The 25,674-nt window shown below is 49.9% G+C and overlaps 2 protein-coding genes and 1 long non-coding RNA gene across 3 annotated transcripts; 2 read left to right on the forward strand and 1 right to left on the reverse strand.

The window, feature by feature from the left end:
- The first annotated feature begins 403 nt into the window (after positions 1-403).
- GJB3 (gap junction protein beta 3) lies at positions 404-4,802 on the forward strand. Its single transcript, XM_063106022.1, has 2 exons — positions 404-469; positions 3,228-4,802. The coding sequence occupies exon 2, from the start codon at positions 3,262-3,264 to the stop codon at positions 4,060-4,062; it is 801 nt and encodes a 266-aa protein (XP_062962092.1). The 5' UTR covers positions 404-469; positions 3,228-3,261; the 3' UTR covers positions 4,063-4,802.
- A 3,229-nt stretch (positions 4,803-8,031) lies between these two features.
- LOC134382961 (uncharacterized) lies at positions 8,032-18,714 on the reverse strand. Its single transcript, XR_010024165.1, has 3 exons — positions 18,650-18,714; positions 8,994-9,128; positions 8,032-8,499 (listed from the first exon to the last, which is right to left on the reverse strand). It is a non-coding gene; the product is annotated as an uncharacterized LOC134382961 (long non-coding RNA).
- Positions 18,715-22,726: 4,012 nt separating this feature from the next.
- On the forward strand, positions 22,727-25,420 carry GJA4 (gap junction protein alpha 4). The gene is made up of 2 exons (XM_063106362.1): positions 22,727-22,791; positions 23,914-25,420. The coding sequence occupies exon 2, from the start codon at positions 23,931-23,933 to the stop codon at positions 24,930-24,932; it is 1,002 nt and encodes a 333-aa protein (XP_062962432.1). The 5' UTR covers positions 22,727-22,791; positions 23,914-23,930; the 3' UTR covers positions 24,933-25,420.
- The last annotated feature ends 254 nt before the right edge of the window (positions 25,421-25,674 follow it).

The raw sequence follows: 25,674 nt of genomic DNA on the forward strand, positions 1-25,674 counted from the left end.
CCAAGGGCACATGCCTCCCTGGAGGCCGCCGTCCAGGACCTGCTGCGCCGGGAGGGCAGGCTCCCAGGGGTGCCCGCGCAGGGCCAAGGCCACGCGCAGGCGGGAACGGGGCCGGGCAGGGCGTGGGCGAGCCCTGATTGCAGTCCTTCCCCGGGACCTCGGCACTTAACAGTTCGCAGAGAGCCTCACGCCCCTAATCTCATTGGCGCCTTTGCCACAGCCCTGCCCTCGGGCACCTATGCCCCCATTCCATGCAGGAGGCTCACACGAGCCACGAGCCCCTCCGCAGGGTGTCCCAGGACGGCGCGGCGGCGTCGGAACCAGCACCCGGGCCCTCCGCGGCTCCACCCTCGTGCACGTCGCCCCCGGGCGGGGTGTGCCCTCCGCGCGCCTAGCCGCGACTGCAGAGCCTCTGCTGCGGGGCTTGGGGACGCGGGGGCAGGACCCCGCGGTGGCCGCGCCGCTGCAGGTACGTGCGGGACGGGGACGGGCCCCCCGGGGGCGCTGAGCGATCCCGGGCGACCCCCGGTGGCCGTGCTGGGGCGGCAGGGCTGGGACGGGGTGCGGAGGGAGTCGCCCTCCGGTCGCTCCCGCGCTGCTCGCCCCTCGAGTCTGGGTGGGGTGGGGGGGTGCAGCCGCTGCAGGGGGCCCGGACCGCTCCTCCCCGCGTCCGCAAGCTCCCAGCTGCCTGGAGTGGACGGAAATGGAGGGCGGGGGGCGTTCTATCCTGGGGGGACACTGTGAAGATGAGGGGCAATAGGGGGGCGCCATCGGGTCCAGGGGCTGGGAAAAAAACGGCTGCGCCGGGAATCGGCGTTGGGGGACAGCAGGGTGGACCAGAACCGGCTCCACCAGTCCCCCGCCTGGGGTTGGCAGGGAAATTCTTTGCAGGTGAGTTGCGTCCCTGGGGTGTGTCAGGCAGGACTAGGCAGACACCACCGGAAGGGGGGAAATGGGGACTCAAAAGGGCGCTGCCCCCCAGTGGGCAGCCATGGGAGGGTGGCAGGTGAAAGCAGCAGGTAGCGTCCCTCTCCTCCCGGGGCTGGCAGACAGGGCTCCCACCTGCGCTTCAGTCTTCTTGAACTCTCCCCAGGTGAGTGGCAGGCTGGGGAGGGCATGACTCTTAAAACAGCCCAAGAAATTAGGAATTGTTTCCCTTGAAAGATAAGGAAATGGGGGTGAGCAAGATGAGAGAATTCTTGGAAATCATCCAGCTAGCAAGTGACAGAGCTGAGATTTGACCCCAGGTGTGTTCGGTGCATGTTCAATGCATAGTTTACCGCCCTCCCCAAAGGCCAGGGCTTCGAAAGAGCACAGGAGGGCCTGCAGCGATGAGGTCTTCTCAATCACCCCATCCTGCCAAGACTGTGATTCCCGAAGGAGAGGCACCCAGGAGAGCTGGGAAGCTGCGAAGGAACTGAGCTCTCTGCAGAGTAGGGAAGTCTTGCCCCCAGCTACCCTGTCCAGGCTGCCCCTCTGGGCTCCTGCCCACTCACCCCTTCCATCCCCTCCCTCCAAGCTGCCTCTCTGAGAACTCAGCATTCATTTATTTGCCCATTCAGCATTTATTGAGTACCTACTATGTGCTAAGTGCTAGGCACTAAATATAAAGCAGTGAGCAAGACAGAGTTGACATTCTAATGCAGGAGACAGACAGTAAATAAGAACCAAAAATGACAAATACTTAAAGCACTTAATCACTTAAATGGTGATTAAGTGCTATGGAAAAAACAAAGAGGACAGGAGCAGAATGACTGGAAGTAGGGGCTCTTTTGGATCTGGGCTAATGTGGGGCACCCTCTAAGGAGATGATGTTTGAGCAGAGACCTCCACGATGAGAAGGATTCCAGCCCTGTGAGGTTCTAGAAGAGCATTCCAGGCAGAAGGAATTGATACAAAGCCTACAAAGCCCCAGTGTGGCCAGAGCAGAGATAGAGGCAGAGTGAGAGTGTAGAATCTGGGGTTTAATTCTAAGCATAGTGAGAAGGTAGAAGAGAGTTTTAAACAAGGGAGTGACATGATCTGATTTAGTGGACTCCAGGGGAGGGGCATGGGAGCAGAAACTGAAAGGCCAGTGAGGAGTCTGTGGCAATAATTCGGGCAAGAATGATGGTGGCCTGGAACAGAATGGTGGCCCCACAAGCAATCAGAGGCACAAACTCAGCTGCAGGAGCACTCACATGTGCACACAGTTTCACACACACACCCGTAGGTGTGCGCTCTCACACCCACGGCAGCATGCACACACAAGGACTACTCAGGCAGACCCACCCATCCACACCCTCTGAGTCACTCCAGGACTGCGGGGAAAATGTGTGATTTGAGGGCCCAGACAAAGCATGTCTCCTCACCACAAAGCCCTCGCAACCTATATCGCTGTGGGTAGCTGGGGCTCCCCCAGGCCAGCACAGGGCGGGGAAGTTGTCTCTAGGTATTTCCACATTGGTGTCTCCCAGGAGCCAGACCATAACCCCCCATGCATGCCCAACCTGAACTGGTCTCCCTTCCTCAGCCCCCGCTGGCTGTGAGACCTTGGGCAGGTTATTTTCCCTCTTCAAGCCTCAGTTCCGTCTCTGTAGATGTGACTCATAACCCAACTTCACAGGATGGTAGTGAGGCGTCAACAAGGTAACAGACCCCAGAGCCTGGTCTGAGCCAGGTGTCCAGCAGGGCAGGGGAGGGGAGAGCACAGGCCCTGGCACCGACAGCCTGGCCTTGAATCCAACTCTGGTTTTTAGTGAGTGACTTGACCTCTCTAGACTTCACAGTAAGGAGTAGCCAGCATTTATTGGGCACTTACTATGTACTATGTAATTGTTATCACATTTGATTATTAGTTTCTTCCTGTGTAAACGGGGAATATAGTAGTAACTACTTCATGGGGTCATTATAAAGGATTAAAGGCGATGCTACACACAAAGTGTTAAGCTTCATGCCTGGCTCACAATAAGTGCTCAATAGATGGTAATTGTTACTATCAGCAAATACACATTCCCTTCCTTCCGGCATACTTGCTCTGTGACTTTGGGCAGGCTACTTAACCTCTCTGTGCCTCAGTTTCCTATTTGCAGCTTGGGAAGTTTAATAGTCCTGATCTTAAAGGATCATTGTGATGATTGAGCAAGTCCACCCACAAGAAGAACTCAGAACAACGCCTGGTACATAGTGAATGCTCAGTAAATGTCACCTATCCATTAACATGATGCTTTTTCCTATTATTCCCTCAGGTGGGCACAGCCCCCACCACCCCCGCCAGGCACCATGGACTGGAAGATGTTCCAGGCCTTACTGAGTGGCGTGAACAAGTACTCCACAGCGTTCGGGCGCATCTGGCTGTCGGTGGTGTTCGTCTTCCGGGTGCTGGTGTACGTGGTGGCTGCAGAGCGTGTGTGGGGGGACGAGCAGAAGGACTTTGACTGCAACACCAAGCAGCCAGGCTGCACCAACGTGTGCTATGACGAATTCTTCCCCATCTCCAACATCCGCCTCTGGGCCCTGCAGCTCATCTTCGTCACATGCCCGTCGCTCCTGGTCATCCTGCATGTGGCCTACCGCGAGGAGCGGGAGCGGAGGCACCGTCAGAAACACGGTGACCAGTGCACCAAGCTATACGAAAACGCCGGTAAGAAGCATGGTGGCCTATGGTGGACCTACCTGTTCAGCCTCATCTTCAAGCTCGCCATTGAACTCCTCTTCCTGTACGTGCTGCACACCCTCTGGCATGGCTTCAGCATGCCACGCCTGGTGCAGTGTACCAACGTGGCCCCCTGCCCCAACACTGTGGACTGCTACATCGCCCGGCCCACCGAGAAGAAAGTCTTCACCTACTTCATGGTGGGTGCCTCAGCCGTTTGCATCGTGCTCACCATTTGCGAGATCTGTTACCTCATCTTCCACAGGCTCCTGCGAGCCTTGCACAAGGGCAAATCTTCAAGGGCCCACAGCCCCCCACCCTCCTCCAGCCGGGCCTCCACCTGCCGCTGCCACCACAAGCTGCTGGAGGATGGGGAGCTGGGTTCGAAGGCAGATAATGACAAGCTGCAGACTCTGATACCCACCTGACCCCACCTGACCACAGGCTGGAGGGGCGACACTGGGTCTGCCCTTGGGACAGGCAGGGAGGTATTGCAGGGTGGAGGGGTCCTACCGGTGCTGGGTGCCCACACTTTGAATTCACTAAGCTCTTCAATTTCATTTTGGGCAGATCCTTTATGAGCTGGGTACTCTGCTGTCCACCAGGGCATAGGTAACACCACAGACCCAGTGCAGGCCCTCAGAGGAGACAGACATTTAGACAAGCAAATTAGCTATATGCATGCAAGGGGATGCTTGGATAGCAGGGCTTCTCCCTAACCCAGGAGAGAGTGATCAGGTGGGCTTCCCTGAGGAAATAATATGTAAGAGAGGTGAGAAGTGCTCCCAAGCAGAGACAACAGCAGGCACAGAGTCCTGGAGGCCACAAAAAGAGGCACGCTTGCCCTGGGCTGAATGGACCAGACCAAAGAGAATCTTCACTCCCTTGGGAGAAGGCACCCAGATTCCCCAGGTGGAGAGTAGGTCTTCTCCAGCAGTGGGAGGTCTGGAGGCCCGAGTGTGATCTTGGAAAGAGACAACGGCTCTGGGGATGTCCCTCAGCAGAAGCCCCCCTCCCCTAGACCCCCCCTCCAGCCTCAGACAGAGGAGCTCCATCTTTCTCCCTGCAAATGTGCTCAGCCTGGTGCCAGTCTTTCATTCCCTGCTTCCAGAGACTCGGGTGGATGCGCTGATAGGAACAACCGCAAGGCAGTTTCCTTGAAATCAATAAAGGCTGTGTTTTATATAGGTTGGCTCTATTCTCGATTCTCCTACACTCCTACCCACAGGACCTTGAGGGAAGGAAAGGTAGCCCTCAGAATGGGAAAGAGCCCCATGGCTGGGGGGGTGAAGATAGGATCAAGACTGTGGCTGAGGCTGGAGCTGAAGTTAGGCAGGGCTGGGGTTGACAGGTGGTAGCTGGGGTGGGGTTGGAGGTGGAGGCTGGGCTGGAGCCTACTGATATACAGGTTGGGATTCTAGTTGTGGCCACAAGAGGGCGCTGTGCTCCCACTAGCCTTTAGACTGCCTGGAGTACACAGTTACTCTGGTTATAGACAAACCACACTCCCTCCTCCTTTGTCACCAGTCACTGCCACTACATGCCACCGGCATCCCCACCCTGTGTACACACAATCCCTGTTATTCATACTCTTGCTCCTTATCAACGCTCACAATGGGCCATGTAGTGGCCCTAAATCATGCCGTCATCCAGCATTTTATTCAGTTCATTCCATTTTCCTGAGCATTTTCTCCACACGGGCTCCTATCAGGGTGCTGGGACCGCATAGAGAAGTAAGACCTGAGCCCAAAGAGCAAACGATCTGGGAAAGACAGAAACACAGACACATCTTCTGCAGTAACCAACCCCTGGCATGGCTCACAGCCCTACTCCCAGCACTGTGTCATGACCTGAAATTTAGGGGACAACAACATCCAATCCCAGATAGGAATGGGAAGCAAAAGGGGGTGCAAGGCTGTACTAACCCAGAGGACATTTAGTGACTATCAAAGCCAAGGCCAGGAGCCAGAAATTTAGGAGCCAGTGAGACAAAAGTCAATTAAACAAGGAGCGGTCAGGTCATTGTGTAGACAGAACAGGCTGTGGCTTCCCCTTGCCTCACATGTGGCCATTAGGGGGGTGAATAAGCCAGCCAAGTTTAAAGGGCCTAGGGCTAGGCTGACACTGTTTCCCAAAGCCCCCCAGGATTGAATCATAGCCTGACCACTTCACAAGCACAGCTTCACCACGATACACCTGGGGCCAGCTTTCAGAACTCAGTCTTGTCATCAACACAATGGGAATTGTATCAGTCAGGGTCCCAGCAGAAAAGAGATGGCACATGCAAATCAAGTAACCTTAAAGAGAGTTTCCAAAGGTAAGGCCGTGACTGCAGTACCCTGGGTCTAGTACCAGGGTAACAATGAACAGGAGCTGGGGTATGCATCCAACCATAGCAATCAAATAAATCCTTCAGCATCACTCCCCTGTCTCCTGCTCACCTGCCAGTGGCTCCCATTAACCCAACCCACCCAGAAGACAGAGGGCAGGAGGCAGATCAGTTTCCCATGGCAGAGCAGAGTGGAGCAGGGTGGAGAGTAGATCTGAGGGGCAAAGGGAATATGTGCAGCACAGCACTCAGAACACTTCCTACTCATGGGATTGTTGTAGAGATAAGAGCAAACACTGCAGGTAAAACATTAGCACAGTGCTCATGCATTTAGTAAACACCAGGAATGCCATGCTTAGGAAAGTGTCTGCCTGCTGCTTCATAGGTCAGCCTCAGCTCGGGCTGGATGGTAACAAAGGTCTCACAGATGGGTGATCTCCACCTACCTGCTGCCCTGCGTTCCAGCATCTTCCTGGGTGTTCTGGCTGCCTGGCCAAGGGTAACTTTGAGGTCAGACCAACCCAAGGACATCACTGGCTATCTCAGCAGTAACTGAGTGCTCAGCAGGGACTGAGCTTTCAGTCCTGGCCCTGTGTCTCCAGGCTACAGGGCAGGACCACAGAGGAGAGGACATTACAGCCCTACACATCCTGCCTTTGGCCTGAGAGCTGTTCAGCACGGTGCAGCCCACTGATCTCATCCAGTATGCTTTGGGCTTCTGTTCACCACCAAGTCCCCAGGGCACATCACTGTCACCACACGGTGGTCTTCAGGTCCCTCAGCCTTCTCTTCTCAGGGTACACACCTCTACCTCTTCCCTCATCTCAGGATTCACTGCACTCTTCCGTTAATTGTGCCTGTGATAGATTGAGATTTCATATACAGCCTTCAAGTCCACATCCACTGCATAAAGTAACAGCCACCCTGCAGCCCAAGGTAAATAGGAGATTATTTTGTATTCTATCCACCCTGGTTCAACACCCCTGCATGGACTGAATGTGTCCCCCCAAAATTCCTATCTTAAAATTCTACCCCCCAATGTGACAGCATTAGGAGGTGGGGCCTTTAGAGGTGATTAGGTCATGAGGGTGGAGCCCTCCTGAATGGGATCAGTACCCTATGAGAAGAGACAGGAGAGACGTGATCTTACCCCACCCTGTGAGGATACAAGGAGAAAGCGGCCATCTCTAAGCCAGGAAGAGGCCTTCACCAAGAACCCAATCATAATGGCACCCTGATCTCCAGCTTCCGGCCTCCAGACTGTGAGAAATGAATGTCTGTGTTTAGCTGCGCAGGCTATGGTATTGTTACAGCAGCCTGCAGGGACTCAGACACCCCCATCGCCCCTCATCTGGACTTCTGCTTCCATCTCTTTTGCGTCCCACCCCTGACTCTGGGAAGCAGACTCGAGGAAGAGTTAAGAGAGCAGAAGGTGCATTGAGAGTCACACCTATAAATGGGAAAGGGGAGAAAGCAGGATTGATCAACAAGGTGCCTCACAGGGGACCTCTGAAGCTAAGATTGTCCATGAGAGGAGTGCTGCACTGTCCGGGAATGGCTGGGCCTTTAAGCACCCCTTGATTCAGTTATCACCTGGGGCCACCGCAAGAACAGCTTGGTGGCTTGGACAGCAGCAGCAGACCTGCAAGTACTAACAGGTGGAGGCCAACTGCTGCCCAGACTCCACACAGCTGGCAGCAAGTCCTATACGGAAGGCGGACATACGTCTTTGTCTGCCACCCACCCCACAGTCTATTCCCAGCACAGCAGCCAAGGTGATCCTGTTCTAAATCCTGACCTCCTTGCTGTTCTTCAAGCAGGCAACACCAGGCACAGTCACGCCCCAGGGCCTTTGCACACCTGGTTCCCTCTGCCTGGAATGCTCCTCCCGCTGAAGGGCTCCCTGCCTTCCTCAGGGCTTGCATCAAATGTCAGCTGCTTAGTGAGAATTTCTCTGCTTTTGAAATTGAAACTCACCACTGAAAGAAAGTGAGCCAAAACACCAGGTACCAATCAAGCTTTATTAAAGGAAAAGAATCTGCCGGGCTGTGCTCAAAATGGAGGACAGCACGAGGTGTAGGGGTGGGAGAGCTTATATAGACTGTAAGGAAGGCTGACGTAATCAGAGAGGGGTTTGGTGCTGGTGTGCAGGAGTTTCTATTTCTCAGAAACCACGAGGTTTCTTGTAAGGGAAAGGCTGGTGGCCGTTTTGTGCTGAGTGTGTGTAAAATGGCACCAGTCACATCCAAGATGGCGCCAGTCACATCCAGAACCTATCATTCCTGCCTTTTAAGTATAGGGAGAAGGGAAAAGGGGTGGAGGTCTCACTCTTCTGAAGCTACTTCCTGCTGGACAGGCAAAGATATGAAAAAATAAAAGCTTTATGTTGGCGGGTAAAACAATTAGGTGGCAGGTATTGGTTTTGTGTGGGGAGGCTGTATTCTTTCGGGGAAGGGTCAACAGTTCTCAGGGGCTGATATCCTCTTCCCATGAAGAATCCAATGACCTTTTGGTTGGTGAAGGCCTGCATACGTTCCTGTAAGAAACCAGAGAACCATCGAAAGAGGCAGGGACCAAGGAGAAGGATGAGTCCCATCATGGTCAGGGGTCCGACATGTTTTGTCCTGAAGTCCTCCCCCATCGCTTTAGCCTAGGTGAGTGTTTTGGGTGAAGCAGAAATGTTTTTATTGGCAGGGGCACTGGACTCCAGCAGAATCCCTTTTGGAAAGAGCTATCCCGTAGATTTTTATCCCCATGAGAACATGATATGGCAGTTGTCTGGTCATGGCATGTTGTGGGAACATATGTCAGGGATGTGAATGTGTCCTGTGGGGTTCCCCAAAGATTCTGGGCATCTGACCGGGGGGTTGGAAAGTGTCCTTCCACCCACCACGATCTTGGTTATACATTGTGAACAGGGTATGGCCTGTGTCTCTGTTAGGAAAAGAAACAGGAGGAAGAGAAATGGCAAATGTTCAGGTTCTGAGAGGTTGAGAGGGTGCATAGCAGGAAAAAAGAGTAGAGGGTAACCTCGTCGGGGGAGTGATCGCAGAGGGCGCCCTGCCAGGCTCATTCAGTTACCCACTCAAGGATGTCTTCAACACTGGAGGTGGCGGGTAGGGACCAGTCTTGGAGCAGCTCCTGTGTGAAGGACATGAAGCAGGCCTGCAAGAGTGAGAGGATAATCACCAGGGGAAAGATCATCCTTCTTCTGGGGAAGCATGGAGGCCCTGGAGATTTTTAGTTTTGTAGGAACTAAAATGGATGAAGTATAAGGAGATGATGGGTTGGGGGCTGAGCAGAGGGACCCCTTTGGCTTGGTGTTAACAGATTCTTTGGGTAAAGTCTCACATGCTAGTTTTCCCAAGGGTAAGCGATACCAAGGGGCCTTTCCTAGTTCTTTTACTGCCGTGGGGGTGGTGAGAAGTGCTGTATAAGCTCCTTCCCAGCATGGTGAGGGGGCTTTGGGATTCGGGTCTTAATATGCACTTACTGTCCCAGGCTCAGCTTAAAGTCTGAGAGGGTGTTGGGGAAAGGATGAGGTAATAGAAGGTTGGCCTGTTCCCTAAGAAGATCCCTAATCAGTGATAGAGTAGGGAGATACTGGCCTAAAGGTGATGAGCTGGAAGGGAGAGGTGTGAGAGTGAAGGGTCTGCCATACATAAGCTCAAAGGGGCTGAGGCCTGTGGGCTTGCAGGTGGCAGCCCGTAGGCGGGTGAGTGACTGGTGGGGAGGCCAAAACGAGGGATGATTTCTGAGGTGAGAGCAGGCGTTACTGCTGTAGCATCCTCTGAAGTGCAGGGAAAAGCCTCAATCCAACCTGAAAAGGTATCTACTAAGGTTAGAAGACAGCATGTCCTTTTGTGGGGAGGCACGTGAGTAAAGTCAATTTGCCAATCCTGGCCAGGAGTGTATCCTCTGGCCTGGTGGGTGGGAAAGGACCAAACTTGGAGGCCACTTTGATTGGAGCAATGAGTACACAAAGGACAATTTTGAGTAATTTGTTTAAGTAACTTGGCAATGTGGGGAGAGTAATATAAGGGCTGAAGAAGGAGTAGTAGGGGTTCATAGCCTATATGAACTGAATTATGGAAATCTAAAAGGATTTGCTCAGCTTGTGTGGTAGGGAGGACATAGCGACTGGAGAGAGTATACCAGTTGTCCTTACTCTGTGCTCCCAACTGTTGGAGGTGTTGTATTTCTTGAGGTGTGTATTGGGATAAGGGCGTAGGGGCCATGAGAAGGATCTGAGCAGGAGAGGAAGAGTGAGGGCCTGCTGACTGAGCAGCCTGTTTTGTGGTTAGATCCGCCAGTTTGTTTCCCTGGGCTATGGGGTCATTGGAGGTTGGAGTCCTCTGCAGTGTATAACCCCAACCTCCTTTGGGAGTTGTGCAGCCTCAAGAAGTATCTTGATAAGATGCCCACTTTTTATGGGCCCTCCATGAGTGGTCATGTATCCTCTCTCCTTCCATATGGCTGCACAGGAGTGTAGGATGTGGTGAGCATACTTAGAGTCAGTGTATATATTGACTCATTTGTTACTTGCCAGAGTGAGAGCACGGGTGAGGGCAATGAGTTCTGCCTGTTGGGAAGTGGTGTTGGGGAGAGAGGGGCAGCCTCAATAGTTTTTGTTAGATTTGCTATGGCATAACCCACCCAGGAGCAGGCATGGAGGTGGCACTCCCATCTATGAACAATGTACATTGGGGCCACATAATGGGATGCAGGGAGGGGTGTGGAAAGGGATTGAAAAAGAGGTCTAAAGCCTCCATGCAATTATGTTCTAAGGGTCGTGAGTGTTTTGGGATGAGAGTGGCTGGATTTTAAGGGAAGGCAAGGTTTAAAGGAGAACTGGGAATTTTCAATGAAGGTAAGGTGGATAAGTTGTAGGCAGGAAGGGGAGAGACTTGACATGGACTTATGGCTGAGAAGGTCTTGAAGATGATGGGGGGAACAAATAACTGTTTGTTGTCCAAAAGTTAGTTTAGAGCTTTCTTGTGCTAGAAGGGTGGCTGCTGCCAAGGCCCATAAACAGGGGCCCATTCTTGAGCTGTGGTGTCCAATTGTTTAGAGAGGTATGCAACAGGGGAGAAAATTCTCCTGCCTCTTGTCCCAAAACCCAGACTGCCAATCCTTGGGGTTTGGTGACATATAGGATAAAAGGATGAGATAGGTTTGTGAGGGATAGAGCTGGGGCTGCAAGGAGAGTGGCTTTTAATCACTGGAAGGGAGAATAAATGGGCTCTATGGGATCTAAGAGAATGTCAGGATCCCCTTTGGCTGCCTCATAAAGTGGCTTTGCTAGCATGCCAAAGTTAGGAATCCATAGGCAAAGATACCCTGCAAGCTCCAGGAAAGAGAGAATTTCACTCTTTGTGGTAGGAGTTGGTAGTTCAGAAATTAAACCTTTGTGATCCACCGTTATTTCCCTGGTGTTGGGGGTGAGGTGGACTCCCACATAGGTGACTGAAGGGGAAGAAATTTGGGTCTTGCTGGGGAACACTCAATATCCCCTGGAGGCCAGAAAATTAAGGAGAGCAACAGTGTGGGCCTGTGAATCCTCATAGGAGGGGCTGCAAAGGAGGTGGTCATCCGCATATTGTATAAAGGTGCTAGAGGTTGGAGGAAGTTCAGGTAAGTCTTGAGCTAAGGCCTGGCCAAAGAAGTGGGGGCTATCCTGAAACCCCTGAGGTAGTACTGTCCAGGTGAGTTGTTGGGAACAATGCGTATCAGGATCAGTCCAAGTGAAGATGGACAGGTTTTGATAGGAAGGGTGTAAGGGAATAGAAAAAAAGGCATCTTTGAGGTCAAGTACAGAGAAGTAGGTTTTTGTTGGGATTGTGGATAGAAGAGTATAGGGGTTAGAAACGATTGCGGTTATGGGTAAAACAGCTGCATTAATGGCCCTGAGGTCTTGAACTGAACAGTATGAGCCACTAGGCTTTATAACCAGAAGGATGGGAGTATTAAAAGGCGAGTGGGTAGGCCGTAAAAGATGAGAAGAAAAGAGCTTGTGTATGATGGGTTTTAAGCCTATTAGGTATTTGTTAGCAATGGGGTATTGTGGGACATTGGGGAACAAAGAGGGGTTCCACAACTTAATAAGGATAGGGGAATGGTGAGTAGCAATGGAGGGAGAAGTGTCCTATACTACAGGAATAACCTTGTCCAAGGGGAAGGTGGAAGCCTCAGGGGCCAGGTCTGGGGTGGCCTGTAACAGGAGTATTGTAACTGGAGTTAAAGTGTTTAGGGTAAGAGTAGCTTTGAACTTGAAAAGAATGTCCCATCCCAGTAAGAGTCTGGGCACTGAGGCATTATTAAAAAGTTGCATGTGAATTGGGATGTGACGTAGGGTGCAGGAAAGGTGTTGAGTGATCCATGGGTAGTATTCTGATCCTGTGACCCCTACTATTGTGATAGAGGATGGGGTTGTTGGTCCTGCATATTCAGGAAGGGTAGAGTAAGTGGCCCCTGTATCGATGACAAGAGATTGGCTTACCTGCTGCAAGGAGAGTTACCCTGGGTTCACATGTGGTGATCTCCATGGGGGCCTCAGGCTCTGGGCATCATCGATCCTCCTCTTGGGCAAATCCAAGAAGTTCCAGTAAGGATGGCTGTGAAGCTAAAGGCTGTGGGCTGGGGACTGGGCCACTCCCTCTCTGGCAAGTGGAATGGTCAACCCCCCCAGAGACCTGGCTGTTTGCAGTGAGGACAGCCTGGGAGAGGGCCTGGTGTTAGAACAGGCCCATGCCCAGTGGCTCGGCTGACCGCATTTGAAGCAGTTCCCAGGTGGCTTGCCCCTAGAGGCAGCTGGCTTAGAGGTATGTGAGCCTCAGATGATGTTAGCCAGGAGCTGGTATTTGGCCTGATCTCTTTTTTAACAATCTTTTTCTCCTCCTCCTCCCTATTGTTAACAACATTGAAAGCTGCATTGAGGAGGTCTCATTGGGTTGTATTTGGACCATCCTCAAGTTTTTTAGTTTTTTTTGAATGTCAGGGGCTGATTGGGTAATGAAATGAGAGTGGTGTAAGAGAGCCATGCCTGCAGGGGAGTTTGGGTCTATGAGTGTGTATTTATATAAAGCCTCAGAAAGGTGGATTAGGAATTCACTGGGATTTTCAGTGGATCTTTGCGTGATTTCTCTAAGCATGTCATATCATATTATCCCAGAGATCCCGATCCCCGTGGCCAGCCTGGTAATCCCAATTTGCATCCATGCAAGGTGTGGCAATGGCTCCCACAGGCCACCTGTTATTTTGAGCATGTACCTCATCTGCCTGTTGTTGGGCCATTCTCCAGACCTGCTCCCTGTCATCAGGGGACAAAGTAATAGTGAGAATCATAAAAATATCATGCCAGGTGAGATCATAAGACTGGGTGAGATATATGAATTCCTTAAGATATGTGTCCAGGTTGGACTGGAAAGATCCCAGTCCTTTTTTGATTTGGGAGAGATTGGAAAGAGAAAAGGGGATATGGGCCCAGATAATTCCGTCTGTCCCAGCCACTTCACAGAGGGGATATAAAGGAGCCAGAGCTAAGGTGGGGTTGTTACCTGATGAAAGGGAAGAAGGAGAGGGGTTGGGTGGCTGAGGACAAGCATCTCAAGACCAGGTGTGGGGAAGAGAGGGAAAAGGTGAAGGGGCTGGTGAAGGATCTGGAGTGTAAGGAGATAGTCTGATGGATCAAAAGATTGATCCAAGTCCAGAAGGGGAGGTCGAGCATAAGCTAGGAGAATTTGAGATGTAGGACAGTTTTGACAGAGAGAAGAATGCATTTAGAGATAGAAGGCTTGAACATAAGGAATCTCTCTGACTTTGCCATTTCAGTGACAAAAGCTGTCTAAATCTCTGAGAGTATCTAAATTGAGAGTGCCATCTTGTGGCCACTGGGATCCATTGTAACAAGGCATTCTAGTTTTAATGTCTTCCTGGAGACCAAGAGATTTTGTCCAGGAGACCGCCGAAGGGCATAGAGCATGGAGGTTTGGATTGTGAGGATCCTATGTAGAGGGTGAGAAAGGAAATGGGCAGTCCTAGTAGAAGAAGAGTGCCAACAAAGAGCATCCTCTTTGCTGTGCACCTTCTTTTTGAGAGAAAAGCCACCAATTGGCTAGAGGAGCATCCTCCAATAGCTGGGGGGCATGAGAGGAGTTCCCTCGGCCAGGCTTCATAGTGAGTAAACAGTAGTCATAGAGAGTAGTCGGGGGAACCTGTAGAAGTAGACAGACCCACTGACTCACCCTGAATTGAGGCCAATGGTGAATGCGTTGGTCTGAAACAGCAAAAGGAAAGAGTCCCAGAGGTACCCAGTTTGGCAGGTCCGGGAAGGGTGGCCAAGGGCCAATCAACCCAGGTGGGGATCATCCAAGAATATCGGCCAGAACCTTTCCCAGGTTTTGACAGATTTTGAAGAACCTTACATAATTTTGGAACATATATCAATGAGGCTATATAACATATCTACACAAAAGAAGTTAAACATCTTTTTTTTGTTTTGACAATGCTTCCCATTTAATTCAATCTATCAGACAAGTCCATTTAGTTTTGTATCTCTCTTGTATAGAACCTTTGATATGTTCCAGGGTCCTTGGAACATCTCAAAGCTAGTTTAAGTCAAAAAGACATAATTTTAGAATTTGGTTTTCGGAAGTTTGTCAAACAAAGGTTTGAAACATTCAATTAGATAGGATCACAAATCATTATAAAATAAAACCAAAGTGACAAAAGATTTCAAAGCACAGAGCAAATGAAATTGTCTTGATAGAACATAGAATAAGTTTCCTAGGCCGGTCACCAAAAAGATAAAGAAACCTCTTATAATTTTCTATTAAGAGCAGTTAAGTGCTTTTGGGAAATCTGCTTGTTTTAACACAGGAGAGCAAACTCTAGCCTTATGTCTGGCTCTCTTAATCCTGTTCGTGATGCCAATTGTAAAGCTACTCAGCCACACTAGTTGTCAGGCTCTTTTACCTGTGGTAATTCTGCACTGACTGAACCAATTATTGAGCTAGGACTGGGTCTGGAGCTCCCAGACCCCTCAAGCCCATTCACAGACTGGGTCACAACTCTTCATACGCCAAGCTGGATCCCCAGACCCCACCTACACCAGGCTGGGTCACCAGACCCCGTCATGCAGGTCTATGAGCTAGGTAACCGGCCATTATGTCCTTGGATCCATAGGTTGGAAAGCATGGCTGTGCCAGGCAGACTCCTGAGACAAACGCCCACCTGCCTGCTTCACTAAAACTCCTGTCTCTCTCTCTCCCTCCCTCTCTCTCTCCCTCTCTCTCTCTCACACACACACACACACACACACACACACACACACACACACACACACACACACACAAGAATAGCAACAAAACTAAAAACATGCGTTGGCGCACGTGCGTGCTATCTCCACACACACACACACACACACAATTTGCTTACAAAGGATGTTGAACCACACCCAACAGGACTCAAGGTGAGGGCCCTGACCAAACTATTCCATTTTTCCCAACACCTTACATCAGAGTACTTTTGATATTAATGTTTAACTTTTAGAAAAACTTACACATAATTTGCTTTTAATTTTAGTCAATTTTTAAAATTTTTTAATAAATTTATACTTTATAAGCCATTATTATTGCTTACTCAGACTTTCTGCTTTTGTCCTATTTTTCCCACATTTTAAATAGCCAGTCATTTTACTCTAGGACAAAAATACACCGTACCAGATGCTTTCTCATATCAAAATTATTTTTTTCTTAACCTTTTTAACCGTAATTATATCTTTATATCCATAGCTTTTTAAAATATCACCTCTTCTACATGTTTGTTCCTTTTCTATCAATGTTAAATTGGCCTCATTTGCCTAATAATAATATATAGAATGGTCTTTCTGGTTTTTTGGCTGGGTTCATAACTTTAACCTAAAAGCCTATAGCAAAGACAAATGTAATCCTGTTTGATTACTAAACCCAGGCAAAGATGTATGCTGATAATTCTAAAAACATTTTTTATATATTCAGGAACCTTAGGATCTAGTAAATGGGGTCCATTTTTCAGAGTAGATTATATAAGGCCCAGTTTGAGCCTCAGCCATTTTTACCAAATACAGTTTTATAGTTTCCTAGCCAAAAACTTGGTGTATTAGGTAGTTCTCAAAGGTCTCTAACAAAGGTTCAGTTTATGAGGCAGCAATCTTGAGTCTCCATGAATTACAGAAAATATCTCCTATTTACTGTTTACTTTTTCCAGTTTACTCAAAAGGTAAACATAAATCTTTTATTTGTTATTAATATTACATGAAAATTTTAAGAAGGAAATCAAATTTTACTTTTTGTACCAGTGTACTATTGATATTACAGCTAATTTTAATAAAAACTTATAAACAAATCTAATCTCAGTTAGTTTTGACCATACAAGTTCTTATAAACCATTTTTAATTCAGACGAAAAATAAATTCAACAAAAACCATATTACATTTTTATAACCTTTACCAAAAATGTTTTTTTTTTTTAATATTCTGTTTAGGGCCAACCCATGGCTCACTTGGGAGAGTGTGGTGCTGATAACACCAAGGCCACAGGTTCAGATCCCTCTATAGGGATGGCCAGTTAGCTCACTTGGGAGAGTGTGGTGCTGACAACACCAAGTCAAGGGTTAAGATCCCCTTACTGGTCATCTTTTAAAAAAAATAAAAATAAAAAATACTCTGCTTTAAAAAAGGGTTTGTACCTAGCAGTTTGAATTATGTGTATTAACTGTAATTGACTCATTAGCTCCAATTTCCAGTTACAAACCTATGAAGCAATTTTGAATTGTTTTATATCAATATTTGTAGTTAAAAACCATTTCTAACTTTTGAAGAGACATGTTTTTAATTTTAACAGATTCAAATATATTTAGTTTTCTTTGTATAAAGATAAAACATCAAAATATACAAACATAAACTTATATAATAACTAATGTTTTAGTATTTTATTAATATAACACAACTTTAAGATCTCAAATTACTGAGAAGAAATTTTGAAATTATGATGATCTCATTTATAAGCATTTAACCCATTCACATTTGTCTAATTTTTTTCATATTAAGCTACACCTTTAGCAATCAATATTAACTAAGCCCTTTTAGATATTGGACATAAGTCTCCTTTTGATAGACATCCTAGGCCCCAAGTACCCATGTGGCATTCAGGGCCATGTGGAATCCAGAGAGGTCATATGGAGCTCAAGACAGAGGGCAGCATTCACAAAGATAATGTCTAAAGGACACTGTCACTCTCAGCATGGCTGGGAGGCAGAGCTGAGATAAGGAGAAGACCTTATCGAGTTTTGTCCTGCAGCTGGTGGCCCATGTGCTATGGACACATTATGTCCTTTGACCTTACCATTGCCAAATATTTAGTGCTCAGAATTCAGAGGCTTAAAACCAAAGACAAGCTAACAACACGACTTGTGCAGGGCTGTGGGGGAAGCCCAGCAGCCAGTTCTTTTACAGCTTTTAGTCTTTAAACAAATTTAGAAAGTATCAAACATACCACAAAATGTGTTGACCAAAAGACAAATCTAGGCAAAAGGTTTAAATTAAATTCTGAAAACACATCTACTTTATCAACAATTTTTTAAAAACTAAGGTCATGTGAACTTGAAAAGTATTTGTGCTTATTTACTCAATGAGCACTCATTACTTATAAGGCAATTTGGTACCATGCAGACAATACAAACACGTATAGACATGAACATGTAGACATAACATACAGCTTACACACGTATATATACAGACGAACAACAAAAACAAATAAAGATCTTATAGGTTTTGTTTAAAATGTTAATAAGGAGACAGATAAAGTAGAAAACTCACTAGTTTAAAAAGGACAGTTGATTTTAAATTGAGTTTCTAAAAAATATCAAAGCTTATCTATAAGGCTTCACCCTGTTTTAGAGAAAGCAGGGTAACAAATTTACATTGCAAAGCAAAGTATGCAAGCCTTTTCAAGGAATTTGTGTGTCAGGAGATGCAGAGAAAGTTTTTTCTTAAAAAAATGGATGCTAAGTTCAAATAAAATCATAGAACTCTACCGTAGGATTTTATGAAGAAATACATAGATGAGCCTAGAAGAAAATTTAGAAGTCTATTCAAAATAACCACCTGGATGCCAGAACATTTGAGACCATCTAGTTAAATGGGTTGCTTTAGTTCATTCAGTTTAAAATCCTTCCACTTACCTAAAATATGCCCAAGGGGGGATTCAAACCATTGTGGAAAAAAACTTGTTTACAACTTTATATAGTTCTTTCTTTAGCCAGATCAAATAGAACAAATCTTCCCAAATATTTTGCTATAATTTAGCTGGGTATTTGATTTGTTGAACCTTGGTTTCCTAGTGAGTTATAAACAGCTTATGGCTCGGCATTGCCTTCTCCCAGTGATCTTAAGGCCAAAAGGCATGAATTGGATCTTGTGACCCCCTAAGTAGTAGCTTGAAGAGCAGGCAGAAATAGTTGCCACATATATAGACAAAACACTCACCCATATGCACACACATACATCCCAACGAGAGGTCTCAAACAAACTGGTCAGTCTAAGTTCTAATTTGCCATGCTCCACATCTATGGTACCAATCCTAACATCAGTCCTAACAAACAGCATGGAACAGAGGGTATCTGTGGCGTGCACATCAACAATAACTCACCAGCCCAAGGATTCATCAATCCATCCAAAAACTCTTCCTTCCTCAACAACAGGGCGAAAACTGGCAGCCAACACCATGGTGGAGAGAACAGGAAGATCCGCAGGGTTAAAAGAACCTTGGCAGCCTCTTAAGAAAGTCTCAAAATCTCCATCACAGGGCTAGCTTGCCAAGGGCAGCTAGGCCTCTTCCAACAGCACAGGACAATCTCCAAAAACGTGACTGGGTTAGACTGGCGAGCTTCCACAGCCAATTGTTCCAGCCCTTGGGATTCAGGAAAAAGTCCAGGCCACTAGGGGGCACTCCTGGCTGGCTCACCTAAGTTGTTACTGACAGACCAGGCTCGGCTTGCCCTCTCGCATTGAACAAATGACCTGAAAGTCCAAAAGTTGGTGCAAGGATTGGAAGGTTTATTCAGATTACCGGTACTCAACTAAATGTCTGACCAAGCAAACAGAGAGAAAAGAGGAGCAGTGGGGTCCAGTCTATCCTAGTCCCAGTTGGTGGGGCCAAACTATTCCACTGATGTAATTGATAAAAGCAGTTCTCCCCACTGTTTTCAGCATAAAGAAGAAAAGTATCAACTAGATTTAAATCAGAGAAACAAAGCCTAGCCAGGAGCCCTCTAGGGTGCACCTATAAAGAACAGCAGAAGAGGGCTCGGAAAATCAGAAGCAAAGTCTAGCCAGGAGTCCTCCAGGGTGCACCTACATAGTAGTGGATACAATCCAACCAAACAGCAGAAGAGAGCTCAGAGAATCTGAGAAAGGTAAAGAGAATAAAGCATTGCCTTGTCAGAATTTAGGCCAGGGACTCCAGGAGAGATCTACCAGCAGCAGAGACATGGGAGCAAAATAGCCCCAGTGGCCACTTGCCTCTTGCAGCTACAGTCTTCTCTGGTGCCCAAAGCTTTCCAATTTTTGCCAGTGATAAAATTAGGCTCTCAGATTCCAAAGTCATAGAAATAAACAATGTACCCAGCAGTAAAGCAAGCAATGCTTTATTTATTTATTTATTTTTTAAAGATGACCGGTAAGGGGATCTTAAACCTTGACGTGGTGTTGTCAGCACCACGCTCAGCCAGTGAGCTAACCGGCCATCCCTATATAGGATCCGAACCTGCAGCCTTGGTGTTAGCAGCACCACACTCTCCCGAGTGAGCCACGGGCCAGCCCTCAAGCAATGCTTTATTAAAAGAGGAGATAGACTTATGAATAAGGGGGGAGCAACAGCAAAGCTAGCCCCCCGACGGGAGCTGTTCAGAGTTTTTTATAGGGAAAGGAGTTAAGGGGCATAGGCCAGCGTCACTGGATGTGGTCCGTTCTGTTCTTCCTGGTTGCGTCCTGGGTGCATGCTCAGTAGGCCCAAAATGGCAGTGGTGTTCATCATTGTCACCCCAGGAGGGTCACTGTAGCAGTCACCCTGATGCTTTGTGCACAGGTGGGAATTCCTAAAGTGGTCTTAAGGTTAATCTGTAACTTTTATTATTATGGTAAAACAAGCCTTGGGGAGGGGTTTTGCAACTCAGTAAATATCTGTTTCCAGGGCCGGCCCATGGTTCACTTGGGAGAGTGTGGTGCTGATAACACCAAGGCCACGGGTTCGGATCCCTATATAGGGATGGCTGGTTAGCTCACTTGGGAGAGCGTGGTGCTGACAATGCCAAGTCAAGGGTTAAGATCCCCTTACTGATCATCTTTTTAAAAAAAAAAAAAACTGTTTCTTCTCTTATCTCAGTTTTCGTCAGGGTAGCCCATGGGGTAATCATTTGCCCTGGGGGTTTCGTGACTAAGGAGTGGGAAAAAAGTGTCCTCTGCAGGGAAAATGGAGTCAGTTTGGTTCACAGGCCTAGCCTTACTCTGTTTCACAGGGACAAGGGCAACAGCACTCAGAGAGCCACCAGTAGTTAGATATGTCTGGGTTACAGAGTGCAATGGGAGAGGAATGAGGTTGGGAAGCTTAGGCCTTGTACTGAAGGCAATGGAGAGCCACAGAAGGGTTTTAAGTGGGGCAATGTTGCGGTCAGATTTCTAGGGAAGTGTGGAGGCTGGGTTGGAGGGGTGGGGCTAGCGGCCAGGAGACCAGTGGGAGGGCAGTGAGACAGTGGCGGGGTCAGGGCAATGGGAATGAGGGAAGGGTAGGATTCTAGGCATGTTTCCCAGGTGGAATGGCCAGGTTGTGGGGACTCTTTCCTTGGCTGATTCCAGCCCCTTCTTCCTCCAGGGAAGAGACCGGGTTATTCAAACCCTGATCTCCAGATCCCCTGAGGAAGCGGTCAGAGCAGGGTGAGGGCAACCTTGACGTCACCCCCAGCCCTCCACCCACCATGCACTTCTTCCCAGCAGATTGGATCAGAAAGGCTTTGGGAGAGCTGGGTCCAGCCCCAGGAGAGGAACTCGGCAGCAGAGGCGGCGGGGCGGGGCATGGTGAGAGCGGCCTCCAGGGGCCTCCGTTCTCATGCCCTCAAGGGTGAGATGTAAGTGGGTGCAGCTGTCAGCTTTGGAAAGTCAGGAGGCCCCAGCTCAGCCTGGCCAAGAGAGAGAGCTTGGAAAGGACAGCCAGCCCTAAAGTTCTGAGGTCTGAGGCCACCACACTTGCTGCACATATGTTCTCCTACCAGGGCTGAAGACAGAACCTTAGAGACCAGCCCTGGGGCCCTGGGAATCCAAGGACTGAATCTGTTGTCGAGAAGCAGGGAACTTTCTGCCATCAGCCCCAGGTGTCAGCATCCACCTGCCACCTTCTCTTTCCTTAACTGCCCCAGCCCCCACCACCACTCTGCTCATGCTCCCTGCCCTTTTCTCCTCCCTCTAAGACCAACGGACAGACTTTTTATGATAAATGTTTTGTCACAGTGTTTTTAGCCACCACTCAGTTGAAAACTTCGTGTACCAATATTACACTATGTGTTCTGGACTTCCCATCAATCCTACAGAGTAAGTACTATTACTAGCTTCATTCTGTACCAGAAGAAATTGAGGCACAGGGGTCAACAGCAAAGTCTCTGCAACTTCTGGGCTCTGCCACCAGTAAAGTCTCGGCACTCTGGGGGCAGTGGCCACCGTCTGAAGACCTCACAGACCAGGAAGTTTCTTCCCCCTTCATCTGGCTAATGCAGTCTCCTCCAGGAAACATTCCTAACAATTCTCTGTGAGTCACCTGGTACTTCTCAGGAGCTTTCCACATTTATAATTTTACCCTTACCCCAAGGCTGATGTGCTCATTTCCTGCACCAGCCAGTGACAGCCAGAGGCCTGACAGCTGGTCTGGCTGGTTTATGGCAGTATCCCCATATCCACGTGCAGCACCTACAGCACAGCGGACCCTCATTAATGCTCATCCACCAGGTGATGCCTGAATGAATGCTGGCAGACTCTGCCCATCCCTTTAATTCCTTTGGGTGTCCCCCCCCCCATTTAGAGGCATAAGATTGGGGTCCAAACTAAAGGTCAGGAGGTTCCCCCAACCAGAGTCTCAAGGGGTCCATGGGAGTTGCTTGGTGACCTCTGGTTGTGTAGCCTGCCCAGGAATGGGGATATTTGAGAATTCTGGAAGAATGTGGGCTGGGTTGAGACCCCAGCTCCACCACGGATTCCAGCAAGTATGGATTATAATCTGGCTGTCCCATTGTGGTTCCCTGTGTCCTACTGAGCCTTGCTTGCCAAGTCCTGGCACACTACCACCCCAAACAACTAAGTGGTCCCCACACCCTCATCGCCACCGTCCATCCCTCACAGCTCCTCAGGCCACGTTCCCGGATTCACAGCTCTTACCGTAATCCTTTCAAATCCAGCCACCCTGAAAGATCCATGGCCAAAGAAGCATAGGCAGGAGTTTACCATCGGGAATACGGGACGGAGAGACAGCGGAGCAGGGGAAGGGTAGGGGGCTTCTCAACCCCTCCTCACCGCAACTCACACTGCCCCCTCCGCGGAGCAGGTGGAGGGAGCTGCCCCTCTCCGCCCCCGCCCCCGCCCGGTCCCTCTGCGGCGCCCAGCCGCCCTCCCCCGCGTTTCCTGCCCCCACCCCGCCCCTCGCTCTGTTTAAGGCGACCCGCCGGCCTCCTGGCGCGGTCCAGCAAGGCTCCCGCGCGCGCCGCTCCGGCCTCGTCCCCACCTCCCCCGGGCTGGCCCGGCAGGCAGGCGGTGAGTTGCGGGAGGGGGCGCCACCTGCCAGCAGGTGGGTGGGTAGGTGGGTGGGGCCCGTGGGTCCTGCCGCTGCTGGAGACTCAGGGTTGCTGCGGGGCGCTCACCCAGCCCGCCTTTGGCCAGGCTCTGTGCTGTGGACGGTTCCTACCTTCTTTCATTGAATCCTTACAGCAACCTTAGGAGGCAGTAATAGTATTGTTTATACTCAGCGGGAGAGGAGACTGGGGCGTCCAGAGGTGGTTACTTTCCAAGGTCCCAGTTAGGAAGAGAGAGTCAAAATTTGAACCCAGGTCTGGTTCCAGAGCCTGGCTCTAAACAGCTTTGCTCCCGGGAAGAGGCGCCACCTCCCCGCTCCCCCTAACTTCCTTCCCTCCAATGTTCTGGGAACTTCGTCGCCAGTGCCTCCACCCTGCCATGACAATTCTTTCAAGACTCTAGAATTTGGCAGCAACAGCTTTGGAGGGGGGTGGGCTGGGGGTGGAGGAAGAGGACAGGACCAAGTGTCCCTAGGTGGTCATTACTGTTAACAGGTGGAGCTAATGGCTGCCTTCAGCTCTTAAAACCCCTCCCGCTCCACAAGCTGGAAGATTAGAGTGAGGCCACCTGGGCAAGATATGATTGGGGGCAGGGGAGCAGGGACCTGAGGCTTTGAGTGGGAGAAGCTGAAGATAACACCATCACCACCACCAACCCCCACTGTCTGGAGGTAGCCAGCCTCGAGCCAAAGGGAGGAAAGGCATGGCACAGCTGTGCGACCTTGGATGAGTTCCTCAAATTCTCTGTTTCCGTAGGCAAAGGAGTCGCAACTCAATCCAGATCTCCTTGGGCTGTGGTCATCCTGGGGCTCTGGCTGAGGACAAGATCAGACAGGGACCCTAGCCATACCCCTGCCATTCAAAGAATCAGAATGAGGGCATGCAAGGAGCTTAGCAGCCAGCATCCAAGGATCTGCTTTGGGTTCTGATTGCCCAGCTGAGTGAAAACCCCCAGGCCAGTTTTCCCCTCCCTGAGCCTCAGTTATCTTGTAGGAAGAATGGGCATGGCAACCTCCCTGCAGGCTTGTTGCTAGCATGAGCTGAGATGCACACTGACGTGCTGACGCTTTCTGTCTCCCTGCAGACGGAGGCCCAGGAGCCATGGGTGACTGGGGCTTCCTCGAGAAGCTGCTGGACCAGGTCCAGGAGCACTCGACTGTGGTGGGCAAGATCTGGCTGACAGTGCTCTTCATCTTCCGCATCCTCATCCTGGGCCTGGCTGGTGAGTCGGTGTGGGGCGACGAGCAGTCGGATTTTGAGTGTAACACAGCCCAGCCGGGCTGCACCAACGTTTGCTACGACCAGGCCTTCCCCATCTCCCACATCCGCTATTGGGTGCTGCAATTCCTCTTTGTCAGCACGCCCACCCTGGTCTACCTGGGCCACGTCATTTACCTGTCTCGGAGAGAGGAACGGCTGCGGCAGAAGGAGGGAGAGCTGCGGGCACTGCCAGCCAAGGACCCCCACGTAGAGCAGACACTGGCAGCCATAGAGCGTCAGATGGCCAAGATCTCAGTGGCAGAGGATGGTCACTTGAGGATCCGAGGGGCACTGATGGGCACCTATGTGGCCAGCGTGCTCTGCAAGAGCGTGCTAGAGGCAGGCTTCCTCTATGGCCAGTGGCGTCTCTACGGCTGGACCATGGAGCCTGTGTTTGTGTGCCAGAGAGCACCCTGCCCCTACCTCGTGGACTGCTTCGTCTCTCGCCCCACGGAGAAGACCATTTTCATCATCTTCATGCTGGTGGTAGGACTCATCTCCCTGGTGCTCAACCTGCTGGAGCTGGTGTACCTGCTGTTTCGCTGCCTCAGCCGGGGGATGAGATCACAGCAGGGCCAGGATGCCTCCCCGGCCCAGGGCACCTCCTCAGACCCTTACACTGACCAGGTCTTCTTCTACCTCCCCATGGGCGAGGGGCCCTCGTCCCCACCATGCCCCACCTACAATGGGCTCTCATCCAGTGAGCAGAACTGGGCCAACCTGACCACAGAGGAGAGGCTGGCTTCTTCCAGGCCCCCCCTTTTTCTGGATCCACCCCCTCAGAATGGCCAGAAGTCCCCAAGTCGCCCCAGCAGCTCTGCTTCCAAGAAACAGTATGTGTAGGAGGTTGGGGCTTATGTCAACCAACAGAGGGGTCCTGAGAAGTCTGGCTGCCTTGAATGCCCCCTCCTTGAAGGCTGTGCAGAGATGACTAGGCTGTGGAAGCAAGTGCTCACTGGCCAGAGGGCCTCACCATAAATTGTTCTTGAATACCTGGAGCCTTCCTGGTGGCCAGACAGCACCATGGCTTCCTCTCCAAAATGTGGCTTTGCTCCAGGCACAATCAGAGGCAGCCTGAGGTGCCCTCGGCCAAGGGTGTTGTGGGCACTGTGGCAGACCCAGAGCCAATTTATCCTACCTGCACCCTTATGGAAGATTCACCTCTGCCCAGGTTGTTCTCACAGGAAAAGGCTGATCAGGACCATGGGTGGACCTTGATGACACAGACAGACAGCCTGTGCTGGATCCAGCCCTGTCAAGGGGACTGGTGCCTTGTTTTCATCATTCTTTTATAGTTCTGCTGTTTATGCTTCTAAAATAAACAGGACTTGATCACAAGCTAGGTGTGTATTCTGTCACGATGTGCTTTGGGCAGGGGCTGGAGGGTCCATTATCTTGCGCAGGCTCCCTTTTCTTTTCAGTCCTGCATACTCTGTCTTTGGTTTCTGCAAACCCAACTCCAGCCAGTACCTTAAACCCTCAACCTTGTACATTCTGCTGCTCAATAGTGCTGAGTCCTAACACTATCTTTTGAAATACATCAGGCACTGTCCTTTTCATCCCCACCACCTCTGCCCATCTAGTG

This window comes from Cynocephalus volans, chromosome 8 (genome assembly GCF_027409185.1).
Source record: "Cynocephalus volans isolate mCynVol1 chromosome 8, mCynVol1.pri, whole genome shotgun sequence".
Lineage (NCBI taxonomy): Eukaryota > Metazoa > Chordata > Mammalia > Dermoptera > Cynocephalidae > Cynocephalus > Cynocephalus volans.

Excerpts from the sequence above, each read along its gene's own strand:
- GJB3 (XM_063106022.1), top strand. The coding sequence starts at position 3,262 with ATGGACTGGAAGATGTTCCAGGCCTTACTGAGTGGCGTGAACAAGTAC.
- GJA4 (XM_063106362.1), top strand. The coding sequence starts at position 23,931 with ATGGGTGACTGGGGCTTCCTCGAGAAGCTGCTGGACCAGGTCCAGGAG.